At 42.4% G+C, this 21,710-nt stretch overlaps 1 protein-coding gene and 1 long non-coding RNA gene across 3 annotated transcripts in view; one reads left to right on the forward strand and one right to left on the reverse strand.

The window, feature by feature from the left end:
- hmcn1 (hemicentin 1) overlaps positions 1–21,710 on the forward strand; it is an 81,409-nt gene that overhangs the window by 56,895 nt on the left and 2,804 nt on the right. For both annotated transcript variants that reach the window (XM_051377036.1, XM_051377037.1), the window contains exons 45-103: positions 140–421; positions 566–733; positions 1,586–1,699; positions 1,948–2,034; positions 2,182–2,373; positions 2,485–2,658; positions 2,754–2,867; positions 2,947–3,092; positions 3,213–3,363; positions 3,603–3,800; positions 3,881–3,994; positions 4,076–4,263; positions 4,725–4,821; positions 4,997–5,158; positions 5,337–5,450; positions 5,542–5,744; positions 6,530–6,611; positions 6,740–6,871; positions 7,003–7,152; positions 7,297–7,456; positions 7,559–7,683; positions 7,820–8,003; positions 8,326–8,423; positions 8,540–8,818; positions 8,917–9,113; positions 9,286–9,367; positions 9,629–9,765; positions 9,845–9,986; positions 10,160–10,304; positions 10,493–10,620; positions 10,701–10,857; positions 11,061–11,182; positions 11,323–11,487; positions 11,796–11,903; positions 12,015–12,152; positions 12,288–12,422; positions 12,594–12,863; positions 13,076–13,266; positions 13,497–13,710; positions 13,886–14,020; positions 14,316–14,506; positions 14,763–14,844; positions 14,997–15,266; positions 15,377–15,547; positions 15,631–15,801; positions 16,386–16,556; positions 16,686–16,856; positions 17,003–17,173; positions 17,586–17,756; positions 17,848–17,994; positions 18,109–18,246; positions 18,385–18,506; positions 18,698–18,935; positions 19,191–19,253; positions 19,583–19,702; positions 19,807–19,941; positions 20,032–20,145; positions 20,345–20,470; positions 20,566–20,694. In XM_051377036.1, the coding sequence (XP_051232996.1) occupies positions 140–421; positions 566–733; positions 1,586–1,699; positions 1,948–2,034; positions 2,182–2,373; positions 2,485–2,658; positions 2,754–2,867; positions 2,947–3,092; positions 3,213–3,363; positions 3,603–3,800; positions 3,881–3,994; positions 4,076–4,263; positions 4,725–4,821; positions 4,997–5,158; positions 5,337–5,450; positions 5,542–5,744; positions 6,530–6,611; positions 6,740–6,871; positions 7,003–7,152; positions 7,297–7,456; positions 7,559–7,683; positions 7,820–8,003; positions 8,326–8,423; positions 8,540–8,818; positions 8,917–9,113; positions 9,286–9,367; positions 9,629–9,765; positions 9,845–9,986; positions 10,160–10,304; positions 10,493–10,620; positions 10,701–10,857; positions 11,061–11,182; positions 11,323–11,487; positions 11,796–11,903; positions 12,015–12,152; positions 12,288–12,422; positions 12,594–12,863; positions 13,076–13,266; positions 13,497–13,710; positions 13,886–14,020; positions 14,316–14,506; positions 14,763–14,844; positions 14,997–15,266; positions 15,377–15,547; positions 15,631–15,801; positions 16,386–16,556; positions 16,686–16,856; positions 17,003–17,173; positions 17,586–17,756; positions 17,848–17,994; positions 18,109–18,246; positions 18,385–18,506; positions 18,698–18,935; positions 19,191–19,253; positions 19,583–19,702; positions 19,807–19,941; positions 20,032–20,145; positions 20,345–20,470; positions 20,566–20,694 (9,081 nt within the window). The remainder of the gene's footprint in view (positions 1–139; positions 422–565; positions 734–1,585; positions 1,700–1,947; positions 2,035–2,181; positions 2,374–2,484; positions 2,659–2,753; positions 2,868–2,946; positions 3,093–3,212; positions 3,364–3,602; positions 3,801–3,880; positions 3,995–4,075; positions 4,264–4,724; positions 4,822–4,996; positions 5,159–5,336; positions 5,451–5,541; positions 5,745–6,529; positions 6,612–6,739; positions 6,872–7,002; positions 7,153–7,296; positions 7,457–7,558; positions 7,684–7,819; positions 8,004–8,325; positions 8,424–8,539; positions 8,819–8,916; positions 9,114–9,285; positions 9,368–9,628; positions 9,766–9,844; positions 9,987–10,159; positions 10,305–10,492; positions 10,621–10,700; positions 10,858–11,060; positions 11,183–11,322; positions 11,488–11,795; positions 11,904–12,014; positions 12,153–12,287; positions 12,423–12,593; positions 12,864–13,075; positions 13,267–13,496; positions 13,711–13,885; positions 14,021–14,315; positions 14,507–14,762; positions 14,845–14,996; positions 15,267–15,376; positions 15,548–15,630; positions 15,802–16,385; positions 16,557–16,685; positions 16,857–17,002; positions 17,174–17,585; positions 17,757–17,847; positions 17,995–18,108; positions 18,247–18,384; positions 18,507–18,697; positions 18,936–19,190; positions 19,254–19,582; positions 19,703–19,806; positions 19,942–20,031; positions 20,146–20,344; positions 20,471–20,565; positions 20,695–21,710) is intronic.
- Positions 13,591–17,041, reverse strand: LOC127350412 (uncharacterized). Its single transcript, XR_007880560.1, has 5 exons — positions 16,942–17,041; positions 15,615–15,822; positions 14,837–15,539; positions 13,868–13,961; positions 13,591–13,727 (listed from the first exon to the last, which is right to left on the reverse strand). It is a non-coding gene; the product is annotated as an uncharacterized LOC127350412 (long non-coding RNA).

The raw sequence follows: 21,710 nt of genomic DNA on the forward strand, positions 1-21,710 counted from the left end.
CAAATCCATGTTTGTATCATGTTTATAGTGACTAAAATATCATTGACAATATATAATTAATATATGCTGGTTGTTGAATAAGTACTTAGCATCTCTTGAGGGAGCATGTGCACCAACTCACTTGCCTTTCTCACTTCAGTCCGCCCTTCCATCAGACGCAGCGAGGGCGACAGCGATGACGTTGCTGTGACAAAAGGAGGTGATGTGACCCTACAGTGTGCTGCAGAGGGCGTGCCACGACCAGCGGTCACATGGCTGAAAGATGGGCGGCCTATCACAGGACAGCATGGTGCCAAGGTCCTGAACGAGGGGAGGCTGTTGCAGATTAAAGATGCTAAGGTGTCGGACACGGGACGCTACACATGTATCGCTGTTAATGTGGCAGGACAGGCTGACAGCAAGCATGATATCAGTGTACATGGTATGAATTATCAACTGGTTCTGAAGTTGTTGTTTTATTTTATTTTATTTTTAATCTTATTTTGTTGTAATCAATCAGCAGTCCATCTCAAGGTCTTCCATTTTCTTTCTTCCCCTTTCCCTTATTCCCTCTCCTCCTGTTCAGTCCCGCCCAGTATAATTGGTCAGGTAAAAGTGCCAGAAAACGTGAGTGTTGTGGTGAAGAACCCAGTTGCTCTAAACTGCGAGGCTTCTGGCATCCCTCTTCCTGCCATCACCTGGCTGAAGGATGGTCGGCCAATCAAAGCTTCCAGCTCAGTGCGCGTCCTCTCTGGTGAGTTCCTATTTGGCGTTTTAGGCTGTCTTTGACGTTGTAGGGAAGGTGTTGTTTTGATAAATCTATGTTACAAAACTCACAAAGCATGCAGTATTTAAAATTTTAATGTTTTTTGAAGTTTGGCCTTCCCATGTTGTATGTCATGTCAGATATTTTTAAAGGTCTATAAAATTCTTTCTAAGTTTAGTGTCCCATTCATGAAGGAACATACTCAAGGAAAGCTAACCACCAAAAATTAAAAGTAGAAACCTGAAATTGCTTCCTAGCTGGGTTTTAAAGGCTAAACTGTTGCAATACATCACCAGTAGTAAGATGTAATAGGATCATTGCAGCTGGGGCCAAACTCAACAGACAGAGATTTGTGAAAGAAGGCAAACAGGAGCAATTGCTTTGAATTGTGTTTTTGAACATTTAACAAGATATATTGGGTGCTTCCAAATTGTGATGTGATGACACTCATGTGGTCAGAGGGGCTCATGTTGAGGTGTATCAGTTATGTGTAAGATTCAGTAGTTCAATTCAGTGCACTGCAGATTCCACTTTATGTTTGTCACTGGTTTTCTCAGGATATTCTCACGAACCTTGTTAAGAAAAGTTGTTTTTAAAGACAGATGCCATTAGTCTTGAATCTCATTAAACTGGTTTATAAATGTTTTAACAGCTGTGAGCCTCAGAGTCTGAATTCCTTCTGTTAATTGATCCCAGTTTTCAACAGGATTGAAATGTTTTTTATGTGCCCTGATGTTTTCCTTTTGTGAAAAAAGGGGCAACCTTATGCTGACATAGTCTTTCAAAACATTTCATAATGACAATAAATAAAGGATAATAATTGGCCCTATTGATCTGTAGGGGGCCGGAGCCTACGTCTTATGCATGCTGCAGTAGAGGATGCTGGGAGGTACACCTGTATTGTGTCTAACAGTGCTGGAGAGGAAAGGAAGAACTTTGACCTCGACATCCTCGGTAAATATTTAATAAACACCTTGTGTTTTAGTATTTTGTTAGATGGCATCATATTGAATGAAAATGATTGACTTCACTGTACAGATTACTTAACATCTATATCAGGAGTGAATGTGTGTTTAGATTTATAGGTTCTTTGGTTTCATTTAACATCAATCTGAAGTGAACATGAATATTGCTGTGAAAGTTTTTTAATGAATGGGGAGACAGTGAGGACCGTGTAATTGATTTTCAGTCTAATTTGACAGTTCCACCACGCATTGTGGACGAGGGGACAGTGGTGGATACCAAAGTCAAAGAGAAACACAACATTACTCTCACCTGTGAGGCATCAGGTAATTGACATAATATATATATATTCTGCATTGAAATCAGATGTTCTCCTTATAAAAATGATGTTATCAATCCATCATGTAAATAACATTAAAGACAGAACACTCTATATATTGCCACTTTGTTAACTTAATCTATGAATTTCCCAGGTAACCCTGTGCCAGAGATTAAATGGCTGAAGGATGGACAGATGTTGGTGCCTGACAGACGCCACCAAGTTTTGTCTCACGGCCGTTTCCTCCAAATCTCTGGGGCCCAAGTGGCAGACACTGGCAGATACAGCTGTCTGGCATCTAACAGTGCAGGGGATCGCAGCCGGCACTTCAACCTCAACGTCCTGGGTACAAACACATCGCTTTTAATCCATTGAGGATAATTAATCAAACCATTTGAGACGAATGTCAGTCATGTTCTAGATTTGATTGCTCTGCGCTTTCCTATTGTTTTGCCAGTTTCTCCCACCATTGCTGGCTCAGGTCCTGACGGTTCTGCAGAGGAGGTGACAGTAACTCTGAGCAGCCCCACCTCTCTGTTGTGTGAAGTCCAATCCTACCCTCCTGCTCTCATCACCTGGCTCAAGGATGGCACTCCGTTTGAGTCCAGTCGCAACGTCCGAGTCCTTCCAGGTATGAGATCACATGTACTTTACAATAGAGTCCTACTGAATTAAAAAACAGTAGTATGGTGCATCTTTTGTCATTCATCACCCATGCTTTCACAGGTGGGAGAACACTGCAGATTCTCAATGCTAAAGAGGAGGATGCTGGGAGATATACCTGTGTGGCCACTAATGAGGCTGGAGAGACATTGAAGCACTATGAGGTCAAGGTTTATGGTGAGATTCCTCTTTGCATCTGTTAATAATTATCTGTTGATAATATACATGTAATCTAAAACATATTTCTTGACTCCAGTTCCCCCTCAGATCAATAAAAATGATATCCCAGGGGAAGGACTGGCCACCAAAGAGGTTAAGATCAAGGTCAACAGCACACTGACCCTGGAGTGTGCAGCTCAGGCCTTTCCTACCCCGGCACTGCAGTGGTACAAGGACGGACAGGTAGGAAACTGATTTGATCATTCCATGAGAGATTATGGCAGAAAATAAAGAAGTAAATATATAAATATAGGTTGGAAAATTACTCTGATTTTCCCCTCTCATGCCTTTATTCCTCCACAGATCCTGCGTGCAGATGATCATGTATCCATAACAGCCAACGGTCGTATTGTCCAGATCAAGCATGCTCAAGTGTCAGACACTGGCCGCTACACCTGTGTAGCCACGAATATAGCTGGAGAGGATGAGAAGGACTTTGATGTAAATATACAAGGTGAACTGGGTTGACTGATGCCGATGCGTTAACTGAGACTATTTGTGAATTTGAGCTCAAAGAGTATTCTTGTGCTATTGTTTGTGTGTTTATTAAATTTTTAAAATGTTAATAATTGCAGAACCGACTTGTACTTTTATAGCCTTTATTGGGTTTCCAGCCACACTTCAAAATAAAGTTTCCAAAAATTCTCAAAGATGGCTCAAATATTTTTCCTCTTTTTCTTTTCTCCTGTTCAGTTCCACCTAATTTCAACAGGCCCGGTGGGGTTGGCGATACCACGTCTTCCCACGGTTTTGGAGGTGATGTTCGAGATGTGATACTCAACAATCCAATCTCTCTGTACTGTGAGACCAATGCTGTCCCTCCTCCAACACTCACCTGGTACAAAGATGGACAACTGCTGACCTCCAGTGACAAAGTTCTGATCTTCCCAGGTGAAATAGACAAAGATAAAAGAAAGAAATAGAGGGAGCAAGACAGAGAATTAGTTCCTACTAATGAGTTTTATTTTCAGGTGGGCGAGTGTTACAAGTTCCCAGAGCTCAGGCTGAAGACTCGGGCAGGTACACATGTGTGGCTGTCAACGAAGCAGGAGAAGATTCTATTCAGTATGATGTTAGAGTGTTATGTGAGTAAAAACACTTTTCTTTGTGGTATCATCTTTAACAAAGAGAACAGATTCTTATTGTGTATTTCTATCCTGCAACAGTGCCCCCGATCATACGTGGAGCAGACAGCGATTTGCCTGATGAGGTCACAGTCTTGGTCAACAAAACTACCCAACTGGAGTGTCACGTGGATGGAAACCCCACCCCCAAGATCACCTGGTTTAAGGACAGCCAGCCAGTCAGCTCTGATGGGCCACATAGAATCCTGTCCAATGGGCGAACACTTCAGGTAACGACCAGGAAACACAAATAGTTGTGCGAACCATTGTCTCTTAGCATTCAAACCCATTCCAGGTTTTAAGTTACTCTAATATAACGGTTGTCTGTAAAATCCACAGAAAGTCTTTAATCACCATAAAGAAACCACATATATGTGTAGCTGCAAATTTGGTGACTCATTCACGGATTCCTTCAGTCATTCTATACACAAAGTGACCAGAAAAATAGAAACCCTTGCACAATGTAATGCAGTCCAACAGAAGGGCCATGAAGTTGTTCTGAAGATCTTACTGTTAACAAGCTGTTGAGATTTTACATAAATGGAAGCTTGTAATGTCCAGATAAATCGTTGGGAATATCTGTCCCGTTAAAAAAAAAACCTCCATCACTTTGATATGGTATATTATGTCTACATACAATAAATCTGTGTTCTTAATGGACTCTATATTTCTCCACCTTCCCCAACCGTAGGTGTTGACTGCTCAGGTATCTGACACAGGACGCTATGTGTGTGTGGCTGACAACGTGGCTGGAAGTGCAGAAAAATCCTTTAACCTTAATGTTCATGGTGAGTCACATGTGAAATGGTAATTGCCATATGTTATCAGTTTGTGAAAGGATGAACTAGATGAAAAAATAAGATGCCTCTACATTTACTCTTATGTATAACAAACTGCTGATTTCTTCTTTACTGTAAGATAACTGTTTGCAATGCTGAATGTTTCTTGTCTTTGTCCTTTCAGTGCCTCCCACCATTATCGGCCTGAGTCCTGAGACTGTGACTGTGGTGGTGAACAACTTTGTGTCTCTCTCTTGTGAAGCTACTGGTTTCCCCCCTCCCACTTTGAGCTGGCTAAATGACAGGGGCCCCATTCAGGCCAACACCAATGCACTCATCATGCCAGGTACTGTGAGCTTGGGTCACATTTAATAGAATGAAGATTGAGCAAAGGGTCACAACTGAGGCCGTTTTGCCTTAAAATAATAATATCTGGATATGAGCATACCATAAAAATGATCAAGACCAACAGCAAACGGCATAATTATAGTAGATTCTCAATGTGTCTGTGTTTGTGCCTTCAGGTGGTCGTACGCTACAAATTCTTAAAGCAAAAGTATCTGATGGAGGAAAGTACAGCTGTGTGGCCATGAATGCAGCAGGAGAGGCTTACAAACACATCTACCTCACTGTTTTCGGTCAGTCGATGTCCACACTGTCTCTGCTGTGTACTGAGCGCCTGACTTTGGCCTGACAGTAAATGTTTTCCTCTCTCCTCTCTCATTTCAGTTCCTCCCAGTATCCGGGACAGTAGTGGAGACTCTCCTGTGGTGGTGAATGTGCTCGTGGGTAAATCAGTAACTCTGGAGTGTGAGTCCAACGCTGTGCCTCCTCCCACCATCACCTGGTACAAGAACGGCAGGGTGGTGACAGAATCAGCCAGCCTGCGCATCCTGGCAGAGGGACAGATGCTTGAGATCAAAGGCTCAGAGGTAAGAAATGTTGTCTGTTCTTGTTCTCTATCATTTTAATTTTTTCAGCAACATCTTTCAGCAATCGCATGTCAAGTCAAACAGTGTAGTGATTACTGTGAGTTTTTGTTCTTTGTTTTGTTTTGATGAAAATTTTTGTTTTTGTAGGAGCCACTCTTCTCTTTGTCGCCTCAGCCATAGTAGCTACCACTAAAATAAGTAAATGTATCGTGTCTCCCTGCAAGGATTTATCAAAAAAAAATATATATATATTTCATAACTGCAGGGAAAAGCTTAGATCTGAGAGAGTGACTGTATTTAAGACAAGTTTCTCACACCAGAGTGGATTCCAGGACACTTTAAAGCTGCACTAGGCTAAAGAATGGTCTTAAAGGTTTCTGATGTAACTAGTAACTATTTGTAAGACTTGTGTAGCTAGATAAGCAAGGATGAGAGCTAGGCTACAGAGCGGACCATGGCGTTCAGATGAAGATGCCTAATCGAGTCAGTGGGGAACTGTAGTTTAAATCTAAGCAGATACACTATAGATATAAGGATGGGTCAAGCTGCCAAGTATCTGCTCTTTTCTTGGGTGAGAGTAGGAATTAAAGGTGGGTTGAATGTAAGTTATATCAGCATAGAAAGTCGTGTCACCTGTCATAGGGCCCAGTAGATTCATGATGGCACTACAAGGTCTAGTTATAGGTCATTTGGTGCATTTTACTGTGTATTGATATCTAACTGACTATTGTTTTTGATGTTTTGTTGTTTGTATCTTCATCTTATACACCTCCTCTGTTCTTCAGGTGTCTGATACTGGACAGTATGTTTGCAAGGCCACCAATGTTGCTGGACAAGTGGACAAGAACTTCCACTTGAATATTTATGGTAGCACATTATAGATATTAATGTATTCACAAATCTGAACATTTATAAGACGCATATTGTCTTTTCAAACATTGCTTAGCACTTACAGTATAATATAAAAAGAAAAATCTCTCTCTCTCTCTCTCCAGTACCTCCAAGTATCGATGGTCCAGCAGAGGAGAGGGTTGTGGAAACCATCAGTAACCCAGTCACCTTTGCCTGTGATGCTACTGGAATACCTCCTCCCAGCCTCGCTTGGTTGAAGAATGGACGACCCATAGGTAGGCCTGCATTTTAAGTGAGCTGTTATCTGTTGTTTCTCAACAAGTTTACAGTGTGGATGACATACATAACTAGGTACAGTATAAGTCATTTAATTCATACCAAACCTATGAACTTCACATTTCTATAGAGAACTCAGAGTCTCTGGAGATGCACATCTTCTCAGGAGGAAGCAAGCTGCAGATTGCACGGTCACAGCTTTCTGACAGTGGCACTTACACATGTGTGGCCTCCAATGTGGAGGGCAAGGCACGCAAGAGCTACCACCTCACCATACAAGGTACATGCACATGCATAGTCACTATAAAAAAAATTGTTTCCAGAAAAGCTCTTTATGTGTCAACCGTATGAAGCACAAATACACATATTTTTAGTCTCTCATGGTATTCATATCATTCTGCTAATAACAGTGATTCTCTCTTAGTCCCTCCCAGTATCTCTGGATCAGAGCTGCCCAGTGAAATGGGAGTCCTGCTAAACGAAAGTGTCCAGCTGGTTTGTCGAGCCCGGGGAACCCCGACTCCAACCATCCAGTGGTTGAAGGATGGGGAAGTCATCAACAACACGAGGAACCAGGAACTCAGGTATTTCTAGCCACAAAAAAAGAATACAAGTAGGGATTTTACAGCATATATCATATCTTAAGTGATGTTATAATGATAATGCGATGCTGCCTTTGTGTTCAGGATCAGTCCAGATGGCAGCACACTCACTGTGACTGGAGCTCAAACCACTGATAGTGGCAAGTACACCTGTGTGGCCACCAACACTGCAGGAGAAGAGGACAGGATATTCAATCTGAATGTGTATGGTGGGTTTAATCCAGTTGTTTTCACATACATACTACATGTGCATCATCCTTCACAAACAGTTTGAGTCTCTTGTCTTGGATGGCATGAGGAGATGTTTTTCACGTCACTGACTTTGCTTTCTATTGACGTTTTCAGTGCCTCCAGTGATAGACGGCAACAGTGAGACAGTGGAGCAGTTGACCACAGTTCTGGACAGTTCTGTCAACATTGAGTGTGTTGCTACCGGCTCTCCTCCACCCCAGCTCAACTGGCTGAGAAATGGCCTGCCTCTGCCAGTGTCCTCCCACATACGGCTCCTTTCTGCTGGACAGGTGCTCCGGTAGGTCAGTGGACAGGGCTCAAGAAGAGTTTGTAACACATGGTGCTGCATTAACAACAACTTCTTGTGCATCTTATGTGAGGGGAAATGCTAATCATCCACACATAAGATGAAATTATTGCAAAGCAGTGTGTTATATTAGGGTAAACTAAGATATTGGTGTAAAAGTGTTCTTTACTTAATATACTTGTCCAATTATGTTTTCCATAATTGAATTGCCTTTTACTACTCTACCAACAACAGAAAGTCTTTTTTCTCTTTCTTTATTCAGAGTTAAAAATGTAACAGGATGCTTATATGCTGTACCTTTTGCATCTGTCAGGATTACACGAACCCAGGTTTCTGACAGTGGAACCTATACCTGCATCGCATCAAACAGAGCAGGAGTGGACAACAGACTTTATAACCTACAGGTGCATGGTGAGTCTGAAAACATCGCTAGCTTATCAGATATAAATCACCAAACAGCATTCTAAAGGAACTATTCTGCAACAAATAATAGTCAACCATGTATTGTTGTTGTTTTCTCTTCCCAGTCCCTCCTGGTCTGGATGGAGCAGGGAGCACGGAGGATGTGACTGTGGTCAGAGGAAATTTGGCTTCTCTTCTGTGTGTTGCTGATGGCACCCCGACCCCCACTGTGTCCTGGCTCAAAGATGGGATGACTCTAATTCCTGACCCCCATCTCAAATTCCTCAACCTGAACACAACTGTGAAAATTATCCAGGCCCAGGTCAATGACACAGGACGTTACACCTGTGTGGCTAACAATACTGCTGGTCAAGTTAGCCGCCACTTTAACCTGAAAGTGCTGGGTGAGTAAAAGCATATCGTAGCTCTTATTCTCCAGCTTCATCTTTTGATTCATGGATAAAAAGTTTTTTTTTTTTTTTATGTTTTCTTTCTTTCTCAGACCCTCCACGCATCAAGGGCTCTGGTGTTCCATCAGAAGTATCTGTTGTGGTTAATAATGTCCTGGAGCTTCAGTGTGAGGCCACAGGTATCCCTACTCCCTCTTTGACCTGGCTGAAGGATGGACGCCCGCTCCCACAGACAGACAGCCTACGCCTCCTGCGGGGAGGAGAGGTGCTCCGTGCAGCCTCGGCACAGGTCAGTGACCAGAGATTGTTGCAGTGAAAAAACACTTTTAATTTTCTCTTATCTATAAAAATACAAAAACAAAAACAAAAAATACTTTAATTGCATTTACTGTCTATGATAACATATGTGGAGTGTTTGTGGGTCTTTTTCCATTGTTTTCATACTTTGTCACACTACTCAGCTGGAGGACACAGGCAGATACAGCTGCTTAGCCAACAGTCCAGCAGGAGATGATGACAAAGAGTTTCTGGTTCGAGTGCATGGTGGGTAACATAGATGTGTAATACACATTGCAGTGTGCACTGTACTTAACATTGTTAAAACAATCTATGGCTTGAAAGTAATTTACCTATAGTACATGTATAAAAAAGCATGATTCAGTCAGTCTCTATTTAATTTAAAAAAATGTTTTACTAATAATTCTTCTGTTATGCTTGTCTAGACAATTATTATATAATAAGGTGAGATGATTAGGCTATAAAATCCATATCAGTGCCGGTCTCTTTCTGGTTTTCCTGTAACAGTTCCCCCTAACATTGCGGGGGAGAGTACACCTCAGGACGTCTCTGTGCTACAGAACAGACAGGTGACTCTAGAGTGCAAGTCCGATGCTGTTCCACCACCAACTCTGACCTGGCTCAAAGATGGCCAACCGTTGCAGGTCAGAAATCAAACAGACAAACACAATGCTATGACTTTCACCAAAATGTATTGACAAATTACTTTTTATCTTTTTGTAGGCCTCTGCCCGTGTGCGTATTCTGTCCGGTGGCCGCTACTTACAGATCAACATGGCTGAGCTCAGCGACAAAGCTCAGTATACCTGTGTGGCCAGCAACATCGCTGGCAAGACTACGCGACAGTTTAACCTGGCTGTTAATGGTACAATTACATATTTTATCTACAACTTATGTACATATAGAGATGCTGTATATCCTTTCTTACAGAGCTAAAGAAGAGGAGCATTTGTCTTTTTCCAGTTCCCTCTGTAATTAGTTATAGAGCTGAATTACGCAGCTACAAATGAGTACCATATCTGTCACCTGTCCCCTCAGTGGCCCCAACTATCAAGGAAGGCTCCCAGGCAGTATCAGTACACATCAACAAGCCAGCAGTGCTTGAGTGTATTGTAAGTGGAGTGCCATCGCCTCGCGTAACCTGGAGGAAACATGGTGCAGTACTGGCAGGAAACAACCACAGGTAAATCAAATGTCATATACTAATGGGTTTTTTTCCTGATTCTGTCTCAATGAATATTATTTTTATTGTTATACATATATATATATATATATATATATATATATATATAACAGGAGTAGATTACAACAACGCAATTATTGGTATTTCCTCGATGCTGTACTTTACCCAGTTTGTACAAACATGTGCAGGTACACATTTGCAGAGGATGGGTCATTACACATCCACTCTGCTCAGGTGACCGACACTGGCCGTTACCTGTGTATGGCAACAAATCAGGCTGGGACGCAACGCAAGAGAGTGGATCTGCAAGTGTATGGTGGGTGGTGAATACGTACATACAAAACCTACAAATGCAGTCACCTTGTATTTTTTTAATCCTTGTTTCTCATCTTTCAGTCCCTCCTTCCATCGCTGATGGCCGCACCAATGTCACAGTTACAGTGAACGTTCAGACCGCCTTGTCCTGTGAGGCCACCGGCATACCCAAACCCACAGTCAGCTGGATGAAGAATGGCCGAGCAATAAATACTGACCAGAACCAGAATATGTACAGGTTGATCCAGGTTTTCTCCCTCTCTGTTTTCTAATTCAAGACAAAACTGGAATTTAAGAAACATTTATTCAACTTAGACCAAATTGAAAGCTTTATTGACTGAACAATTTATGAACCTTTTTAAAAATATATATATCTTAATCATTTTGACATTTTTGTAGGGTTTACATCATAGTGAGACTAACCTTTTTTGTTATTTTCAGATTACTATCATCAGGTTCCCTGGTAGTTATAGCACCGACAGTGGAGGACACAGCAGTTTATGAATGTGTGGTCTCTAATGAGGCAGGGGAAGAATCCAGATTCATCAACCTCACTGTCCACGGTAATTATTTTGCCATCTTCCCTAATATTGTATCATAATGTAATGTTTCTGTGCTTAACACTTTTTAACATTTCCTTTAGATCAGCCATCATGGCAAGATCAGATATTTGCCTTACATTTTCTAACTTGTGTCTCTTCAGTTCCTCCATCTATAGCAGATGAACCCACAGAGCTTGTGGTAACCAGACTGTCCCCAGTGGTCATCGCCTGTACTGCATCTGGCGTTCCAGAGCCCACAATCCACTGGAGCAAAGATGGCATGAAGCTTCCCAAAGAGGGACGGGGCTACAGCATCCTGTCCACAGGTCGGAATTATATTAATGCAAATAGCATCCAGACATACCCAACTCTATAAACGGCCTTTAAAAATACTTAAATATGTTACTCACACACTCTTTTATTACTATTGATAATGTTTTTGTAGTCTTGCTAAATTTTGAGGAAGGCTACTAGTGTGACTCATCTAATTATGCAGTAAAAATAATACTAAGTGATAAATGTGTCAGGTTACTTTATATGTAACTATAGATAACACGTTTTAAATCTGTAATCGTCATCGCTTGTAAGCTTTACTGATTATGTTGATTGTTGTTGTGTGATGATCTGTGCTCAGGTCCAGTCGAAATAACCTCAGCTGAGCTCAGTCATGCGGGACGCTATTCTTGCACAGCCAAGAACGCTGCAGGCTCCACCCACCGCCACGTGCAGCTCACAGTGCAGGGTAAGAAAAACATCCTGAGAAACAATATACCAAAACACACACACACACACACACTACTGTTTGGAGTCTCTGCAGAGTGAAACAAGACAAAAAATTCATTCCTTTCCTCAGAGCTCCCAGTGATCCAGTCTCATCCGTCCACCCTGGATGTGATCCTGAATAACCCCATCACTCTGCCCTGTAGGGCCACAGGCTCGCCCAGACCCACCATCACATGGCAGAAGGAGGGCATCAATATACCCACCACAGGTAATAAATCCTGTCTGTGTGTGTGTGTGTGTGTGTGTGTGTGTGTGTGTGTGTGTGTGTGTGTGTGTGTGTGTGTGTGTGTGTCAGTAATCCTAATTAATCAGTCATAACATTGTGTCTCTTGCTTCATGCCAGGTGGAAGTTTCACAGTGCTGCCTAATGGAAGTCTGCAGATCTCTAAGGCCTCTGTGTCAGACTCTGGAACATACATCTGTGTGGCTCAAAACCCTGCAGGCACTGCACTGGGCAAGACCAAACTCAGAGTACAAGGTGGGGCACACACTCAAGTAATGGTAACTTGATTAGCAGACGTACTATGTAATATTCAGCCATTCTGTAGAGGAATGTAAGAAGAACAACTTACAATCCAAACACTGATGTCAATAAATATTCTAAATGTTTTGCCTGCATGTGGTATTTCCTATTTGCTCTGTCCTGCAGTCCCTCCAGTGATCAGCTCAGAGACACAAAAGTACCTGGCACCTGTGGACTCCTCTGTGACGCTATTGTGCCAAGCTAATGGCTCCCCTCCCCCCTCTGTCACATGGCATAAAGACGGGCAGCCGCTCAGTGAATCTGTACGCCAGCGGGTGCTCAGCTCAGGATCCTTGCAGATTGCCTTCATCCAGCCAAGTGATACTGGACGATACACTTGCACCGCTGCCAATGCAGCGGGCACTGTCAGCCTCGAGATGAGCCTCACTGTACAGAGTAAGTTTCAGTCAATACAGTATTTTAAACCACATCACTGAACACCACACAACATGTTTGTGGTGTTACACAAACATAGAATTTCTTTATTTTGTAACAATCTAACTTGAGGGCTGCCAATCACCTCTGTGATATCTCTATATGTTTATAGAACAAGACCAATGTTTTGAAATGAATGTGATAATGAAAAATAAAACCCTGTGCCTTTTCAGTACCACCTTCCATACGTGGTGGAGAGCAGGAATTAGCAGTGGTGGAAAACAGTCAGACTCAGCTGGTGTGTGTGGCAGAAGGCGTTCCTCAGCCCAGCCTCTCCTGGGAGAAGGATGGTAATCCTCTCATTGAAAGCACAGGGGAGTACACGATCCTGCCCTCTGGAGAACTGGTAATAGACATCGCTCAGGTAAGCATAATTTTTCTGTTTGTCTATGCCTATAGATTGTTGGAAAGTGAAACCTGCTTGTATTAAATTTAGCGTATGTGGCTGTGGTTCTATTCAAGTGTTGTTTACAGCTCTGCTACCAGTAATGCATGTTGCCTTGACACTAGCCTAGCTTGTCTTGAGTCAAAAAGATGCATTTAAATATGTTTTGCATGTTCCCACTCTCCTCATCTCCCCTCCCTCTATACCAGTCTAATGATGCAGGTATTTACACCTGCATAGCCACAAACTCAGTCGGACAGGACAGTCAGACAGTGACCCTGTCTGTTCACACTCACCCTGTCTTCACTGAGCTGCTCGGAGATGTGGCCCTCAACAAGGGAGAGCGCCTCCTGCTGTCCTGTGGAGTCAGTGGCATCCCTCCACCCAAAATCACATGGGCCTTTAACAACAACATCATCCCAGGTATATAGCAAGATCCCCTTTGATAAGGAAAATGTTTTATATTGAAGTTTTTTACTGAAAAATCAAATATCATAGCAACATTATTTTTTATGTAGCTGTTTGTCATATATTACAATAAAGGCTTTTAACTGCATTTTTAATGATTGTCTTTTCCTACCTTTTGTTAATGCTTTAGTGCATTACGATCATATGAACGGCCACAGTGAGCTGGTGATAGAGAGGGTGAGCAAAGACGACTCTGGTACCTATACCTGTGTGGCAGAAAACAACGTAGGAACCATAAAGTCGCTGGGCTTTGTCTATGTCAAAGGTAAAACCACACTGCCATGAAACTATTGACTCAACTTCATTTTACTTATGTAACACTTTGAATAATAAATATTTATTAATGTATGGTTGTTGTCAACAACCTTAACTCCTCTCATGAGTACCCATAGGTGGAGCCTGGTTTATTAACGAATGACAATATAGTAAAACACAGTTGTAATAATATAAAAATGTGTCTTCATAGGAGAAGTTATAATTGTTGACAAATACTGTAGATAAATTAACACTTTTAAAAAAGTCTATAAGCCATTAAAGCAAGTTCTTCTGTCCATCTCCAGAGCCTCCTATTATTGATGGGGACCTGCACTCCAACCGTATTGAACCTCTGGGAGGAAATGCCATCCTGAATTGTGAGGTTCGGGGAGACCCCCTACCCACCATCCGGTGGAGCAAAAGTGGAATAAACATCCAGATCAACAACCGCATCCGTCAGCTGCACAACGGCTCTCTGGCCATCTATGGCACAGTGGTAGGAAAACCCATAAGACTGAGACCTCCTATGTGCAATACTGTGTGTATAATGTTAATAAAAAAGTGCTCTGGTGGTTCAGTGGTTCAACATGGATATCATGTAAACACAACTTCCTTTTTCAATGTCCTTATTTGTAAACAAATATATTATAAGTGTGCAGCTTTTCAGACGGCATTTATAAAGTGTATATATACATTTAAGAACTTATTTGTGATTATGATAACAAAATGTGTTTCCATTAAATGTTATGCAGAGTGAAGATGCAGGCAACTACATGTGTGTTGCAACAAATGATGCTGGGGTGGTGGAAAGGAGTGTCACACTCACCTTGCAGAGTAAGTGTCCTGTTACTCCAGTGATTTAGTATTTCACCTTAAACAGGGACATAATCAGGGAATCTTTTCTCATTTATAATTGTCTGTTAAACTGATGTTGATGTGTGGAATCAGTGGAATTCCAGCTTACATGGATCTGTCCTTTTTTCCAGGTGCACCCACAATCACAGTGGAGCCAGTGGAGACAGTGGTGGATGCTGGCACCACAGTTGTGCTCAACTGTCAGGCGGATGGTGAGCCTACCCCCATGATTGAATGGTCCCGCCAGGGGCGCCCCTTGCTGGGCAATGACCGCTTCTCCACCCTGTCCAACGGTTCCCTCAGGGTCAGCAGTGCCCAGAAGGAGGACACCTCTGAATATGAATGTGTGGCCAGAAACCTGCTGGGATCAGTGCTGGTCAGGGTCACTTTTACTGTGCGAGGTGAGCTGGATTTTTTTTGTTGTACCATATTTTTGAGTCAACTTCCATTAACAAATGTAACCAAATGACTGAAGGCATGTGGTGTTAATGTGCATTCATTTGTTTTCCAGTTCACGGGGGCTACTCGGAGTGGGCAGAGTGGGGTCCTTGCAGTGTGTCCTGTGGTGTCGGGCTCCAGAAGAGGCTGAGACAGTGTAACAATCCTCTACCTGCCAATGGAGGGCGTCACTGTGCAGGATCAGATACAGAGTCACGTAGTTGTCAGGGAAAGCCCTGTCCAGGTGAGATTTCTCTCAGTACTTGTAAAGAAAACTGTGCAAATTGCATATGTGGAAACAAAATCTGTACCTCTGTCCCTCTACAGTGGATGGTAACTGGTCAGAGTGGTCTCTCTGGGAGGAGTGTTCTCGTACCTGCGGCCAGGGCAACAGGACCAGGGTCCGGACCTGCAGTAACCCACCTGCTCAGCATAGAGGCAGGCCTTGTGAGGGGAAGGCAGTGGAGGTCATCATGTGCAGTGTCAGACCTTGTCCAGGTCAGTAATCAAATATGTTTTCTGTAAATGCAGTAGAAGACAGTCAGCTGTGTGAATAGGAGCTGCAACTGGCAAGAATGTGTCTAATCTCAACTGGATGTCTCATACAAAACAGCTGTTATCTGAAAATCCCATATTTGTCTTTTCCTAACTTCTAAATACTAAAAGTGACTGTGACTGAAAGTCAGTGCTAAATAATCTTCTGTGGTATTTATCTCAACTGTGTAATTGCCTATAATAAATTGCATATTTACCAGGAACAGGCTTTATTTGCACATTTTATTTTTGATCTTAATAAACAAAGGATTATGGACCAGTATTGAAAATCTTATTTAAGTAAAAGTACACGTGTAATCATCAAAATGTACTTTTCAAAAGTGAAAGTACTTAGAAGGCAGAACATTTAGTCATGTGAGTTTTTACTGGATTATCATTACTGATGCATTTGTGTGTGTGTGTAGCATTTAATGTTGAGTTGGAGCCAAATTGAAGAACAGTGCTTGAGGAAATGTGCCAGTTATTTTTCACCACTGGGCCTAAATATGTAACTATAGTCCTGTATGTATCTGCGTATACTCCCGCAGTGGCGGGTAACTGGGGGTCTTGGCTACCGTGGAGCCCATGCAGTGAGACCTGTGGTAAGGGTATGCAGTCCAGAATCCGGCTGTGCAACAACCCTCCTCCAGCATTTGATGGGCCGCAGTGTGACGGCTCAGACACCCAAACACAAGTGTGCAAGGAGAGACCTTGTCCTGGTGAGGGCTAAGGGATATGACTTTACAATAAAATTAGTCTTTTTGTTCCCCAGTGGATAAAAGAGTCATTACTTAAATTAAGTAAGTGACTAATTCTCCTGCTTCATCTTTTCCTCTTGTGCCCTGCAGTGGATGGAAAGTGGTCATCCTGGGTGAGCTGGGGAGCCTGCAGTGTTTCATGTGGAGGTGGGACCAGACAGAGGACACGTCTCTGTGCCAGCCCCTCCCCTCAGCATGGTGGCAGGCAGTGTGAAGGCAATGATGTGCACATAGACTTCTGTAACAGCGACCCCTGCCCCAGTGAGTCTTATTTACTTTCATTTACTCTTACATGCTAGTCTATCTGTAAAAATGTCTGTCCTGTATCTCCTTGCTAGTAACGTACCTGCTCTTTTGCCTTATTCACTTTTCCTCTGTCTTTGACATTTCGATTTTCTTTATGTCAGTCAGCGGCAACTGGGCTCCATGGAGTAGCTGGGGCAGCTGCAGCAAGACATGTAACGGAGGTCAGATGAGGCGCTACAGGACATGTGACAACCCCAGACCTGCCAATGGTGGGCGAGCATGTGCAGGCGCGGATACGCAGATACAGAGATGCAGCACAGCCTACTGTCCTGGTGAGTCAGCATGTTTTACACTGTGTCAGGGGTCAACAGAGTTAAGGGTTAGAGAGAGGTTGTATTCATAAAATGCTCTTGAAATGAAAAAAAAGTGGCTGTAAATGTCCCAAATAAACAGAAGTAACATGTTTCTGCATTTCACATTGAATTTACATATACTTTGTAGACTGAAAGATGGCAGTTCCAACATAGGGAAAACATATGTGGAATTAATTTTTTTATCAAAAAGAAAACCTCTTTGCTACAAACTGTGTATTTCCTATTTTTAAGGTGTCCCTTAAATTGACTAAATTACCCCTAAAACTCATATTAATAGACAATGAATAATGCCCTGCTGTATGTCTCATTTTCGATGAATTGTGTGTTAATTTGTTTACTTGTTGTATGTTTTTGGGATATATCATTGCAGTTGATGGTAACTGGGGTTCATGGCAGCCGTGGGGAGAATGCTCTGCTTCCTGTGGGGGTGGAGAGAGGACACGTGTCCGTCTCTGTAATAGTCCGTCTCCAAGCAACGCTGGTCGGCCGTGTCCAGGAGATTCCTCTCAGCTGTCCAGGTGTAACAGTCACGCCTGTCCAGGTAAAGTATATCTGTCAGTATATATTGTATAGTATGTGTACAGTTGAGCGCAGCACTTGAAGCATTGTTGAAAACCTTCTCTTTTTGTCAGGCGGGCCCCAGAAGGCACGAGGAAGCATCATAGGAAACATCAATGATATGGAGTTTGGCATCGCAATCCTCAACGCCACCATCACAGACAGCAAGTCTGGTGGCCGAATCATCAAGGCCATTATTACTAATGTACCAAGGACATTAGGTCAGTTCTCCAGCTGTTTCATATGTTTGAATCTTCTACTTTTAGATGTTGTTCTCTTGAACTATAAGTTACGTAACAAATGAAACACACTCTTCTCCTGCTTTTGATTTCAAGGTCCTGCAATGAGAAAGCTCATCTCAATTCTGAACCCTGTCTACTGGACCACTGCACAAGAAGTAGGAGAGGCTGTCAATGGCTACACGCTAACAGGAGGTATCTTCAGGCGAGAGACACAGGTGGAGTTTGCCACAGGTAAGAATAGACAGGCCCTGGTTTGTCTGTATTACTACTACAATGTGAGCTATTTATATAAATACACATAGTGGGTTCAGTCTGGTGCTTGTGGACTGAACATGAATAAACATATGTGGTGTAATTGGATCTTGGTAGGTGAGATCTTGAGGATGACCCACATTGCCAGAGGCCTGGACTCAGATGGAGCGTTGTTACTGGACATCGTAGTGAACGGACACATCCTGCAGCTTCCCTCACACTCTGACATCAACATCAAAGTAAATAGATAAGTCGAGACTTTGTGGTCTATGTTTATGACTTTAAACCAGATTGTATTTTGTAGAAAATCGGTAAAACCAAACATGAGCCACTTTACTACAAATCACATATCCATTACATTATACATGATTTATAGCAACATGTCAAACTACATTAAAGCTGCCTTACATGTACACTTTGTTGGACTCAGGACTACACAGAGGATTACATCCAAACCGGCCCAGGCCAGCTGTACGCTCTGTCCACCCGCATGTTCAGTATCGACAGGGAGAGTGTACCTTACTCCTGGAACCACACCATCTCCTACGATCTGTCCAAGGGCAAGATGCCCTACCTCGTAGAGATGCTGCACGCCACTGCCATCAGTGCTCACTACCACCCCCTGGAGGAGATGCTGGAGTATAGCATCCAAGCTAGTATCTCCAAAGGTGAGAATACTGGTCTGTAAAAGGACCGAATGAAGGGATACAATTTTAGTGTTAAGTATTTACTTTATGGGCGAGAGGTGGACTGAAAAAGGAAACTTACTTAATATGAAGATCTGTATTTTTCCTCTGTAGTTACTTAGTCATCCAGTCAACCTTTTACATTTGATCTTTCTTTTTTTTACTGCATTCTTATGTCTCAAATGTAATAAATGTAAATGTAATACATTAAATTATGTAATGTTTACATGATTGCAGGAGATCGCAGTAACCAGTGTCCTCAGGGATTCAATTTGGTGTCCGCTGGGCCCTACTGTGCAGGTAATGTTCTCAACTTATTAGGCTGTTCCTACTTTAGGGAGCATCAGTTAAACAACATTGTAGTCTATGACTAGTAATAAAAGTGATACGTGCAGTCATGTCCAACACACATCCATGCAACATGTACATCACACCCCCCCGACGTGATGTCAGCCAAAAATTATGACAACAAGAAAAGAAAGACCCATCCTTTCATGAACAACACGGGCATAGCCTTATTGAAATTGCAACATGTAAATCACAGCACCGTGACTTATCCAGCAGAACTTTCTCATTGCATGCTTAAATCTGTTCTGATTATTTCAATATGTATCGTTTATGTGCTGCAGATGAGAACGAGTGCGAGGTCGGGAACCCCTGTTCTCATGCCTGTCACAACGCCATGGGCACCTACTACTGCTCTTGTCCCCGAGGCCTCACCATCTCAGCTGACGGCAGGACCTGTCAGGGTACACAACTCACACACATACACCAATCAGAATCAGTGCTGTCGGCATTATTATTACCCAAACAGTTCATTGTTTGAATAATTCGATGCTCTTTATTCTCGTAGACATTGATGAGTGTTCACTGGGTGGGAACGTGTGCCATGATGGACAGGAATGTGAGAACACTATTGGCTCTTACCGATGTGTCATGCGCTGTGGGCGGGGCTTCAGACGAACAGCTGATGGCCTCAGCTGCACAGGTACATCAGCAAGCTTTATTGATCAACCTAGCATTTGTTGTGAGTGTTGCTGATATGAAACGTTTTACAATTGTCTTCCTTGTTGCTCAGATGTGAACGAGTGCCAGGAGTCCAATCCGTGCAATCAACACTGTCTGAACACGATTGGTAGCTACCGATGCGCCTGCGAGCCGGGCTTTCAACTCAGGAACCGACGCTGTATAGGTGAGACAGCTTTATCTGTATTATTCATTATAAACTATTTATTTATTTATTTATTTATTTATCACTATTTTTTGCTTTTTCAAATATAATTTAATTACATGAAACAATATAGTCACAGGTCCTCGGCTGAAATAGTTTCCTTTAAACTTTAAACTAGTTCTGGATTTGACCTCTTCTCTTCTCTCTCTGATCACGCCAGACATAAACGAGTGCAGACAGAGGGTTTGTCGATCGGATCAGCAGTGTAAAAACACACGGGGTGGTTACACCTGTATTGACCTGTGCCCCGGTGGTATGACCAAAGGTGCTAATGGGACATGTGTTGGTGAGTATTCACAGAATTTCTCCAGAAGTTGAAGTACAAAGAGATTTTATTTTTAAACCATGATTTACTTCTGTATTCTTTGTGACCTGCTGTAGACATCGATGAGTGCAGAGATGGAACTCATCAATGTCGATACAATCAGATCTGTGAGAATACCAGAGGCAGCTACCACTGCACCTGTCCTCGCGGCTACAGATCTCAAGGAGTGGGACGGCCCTGTATCGGTATGTACACCTCTCATAACCTGTAAACGCATCATCAAGCAAAATGTAAACACGATCCAGTAATTTCTGACATTCAATGGGCTTTATTTGCAGTGATCAGGCAGGTGATACTTCCACTTGCTAGTGTGTATTTTTTGTTAAGCAATCAAAAAGTGTGGAACATTGTTGCGCTGCTCTTCCTTTACGCTTCCCATCAGCTTGCTTGCTTTTGCCAGCATATTTCTCTCTTTGTGTCCGTGACACACTCCTGTTGAAAATCTAAAATAACTCTGCTGTCATCTGCAATGTAGTTTGAACATTATATTCTGCCAGTGCTTGCTTACATCTCTAAAATGCTGCAATTAAACCTGCTGACTAACTCATAACATCAAACACACCCTGCAAAGACTTGATACAATGCATGGTATCAGGTCCTCTAAAGCTCTAGGTTTACGTCTATTGACCTACACTCTCATATATGAGTAAGAGAAAGGTTAAGGACTACAGAGGAATGGAAACTGAAAATGAATGTGTCCTTCTTTGACACATGAACCATAAAAAGACCAGCACCTTGACCTCAAAGCTCCTGTCTGTCACTCTGTTTCCTTTCACTCTCTTCCAATTCTGACTTTTCAAACTGTTACTTTTATGTTTGGATCTGGCTATTTCCTGGAGGTGCTTTGTAATGGCATACACTCACTGACATCATTAACACTGTACGCTGATGTCTGTCTTAGTGACATATTTATCTGGCATGGATTGGATTTTGTACCTGATATCAGATGTGAATTATATTTGATATCATTTCCTCAGATAAAATCTTAACTAGATTCAGAATTGAATTTGAAGTTATTGTCTTCAAAGCATTACTTTTATTTGATATGAGAGGATAATCTCTCATTCAAATTATGTATTTCTAGTCTCAATACATTTCTGTCTTAGTGACATGAAAATGTATTGTTGTACATTGGGGTAATTGTGACATATACCCTTTTTCCCCCCTCATTCTCATCTCCCTTCTCTATTTTCATGGCCCG

The sequence above is a fragment of the Dicentrarchus labrax genome, unplaced genomic scaffold (assembly GCF_905237075.1).
Source record: "Dicentrarchus labrax unplaced genomic scaffold, dlabrax2021, whole genome shotgun sequence".
Classification (NCBI taxonomy): Eukaryota; Metazoa; Chordata; class Actinopteri; family Moronidae; genus Dicentrarchus; species Dicentrarchus labrax.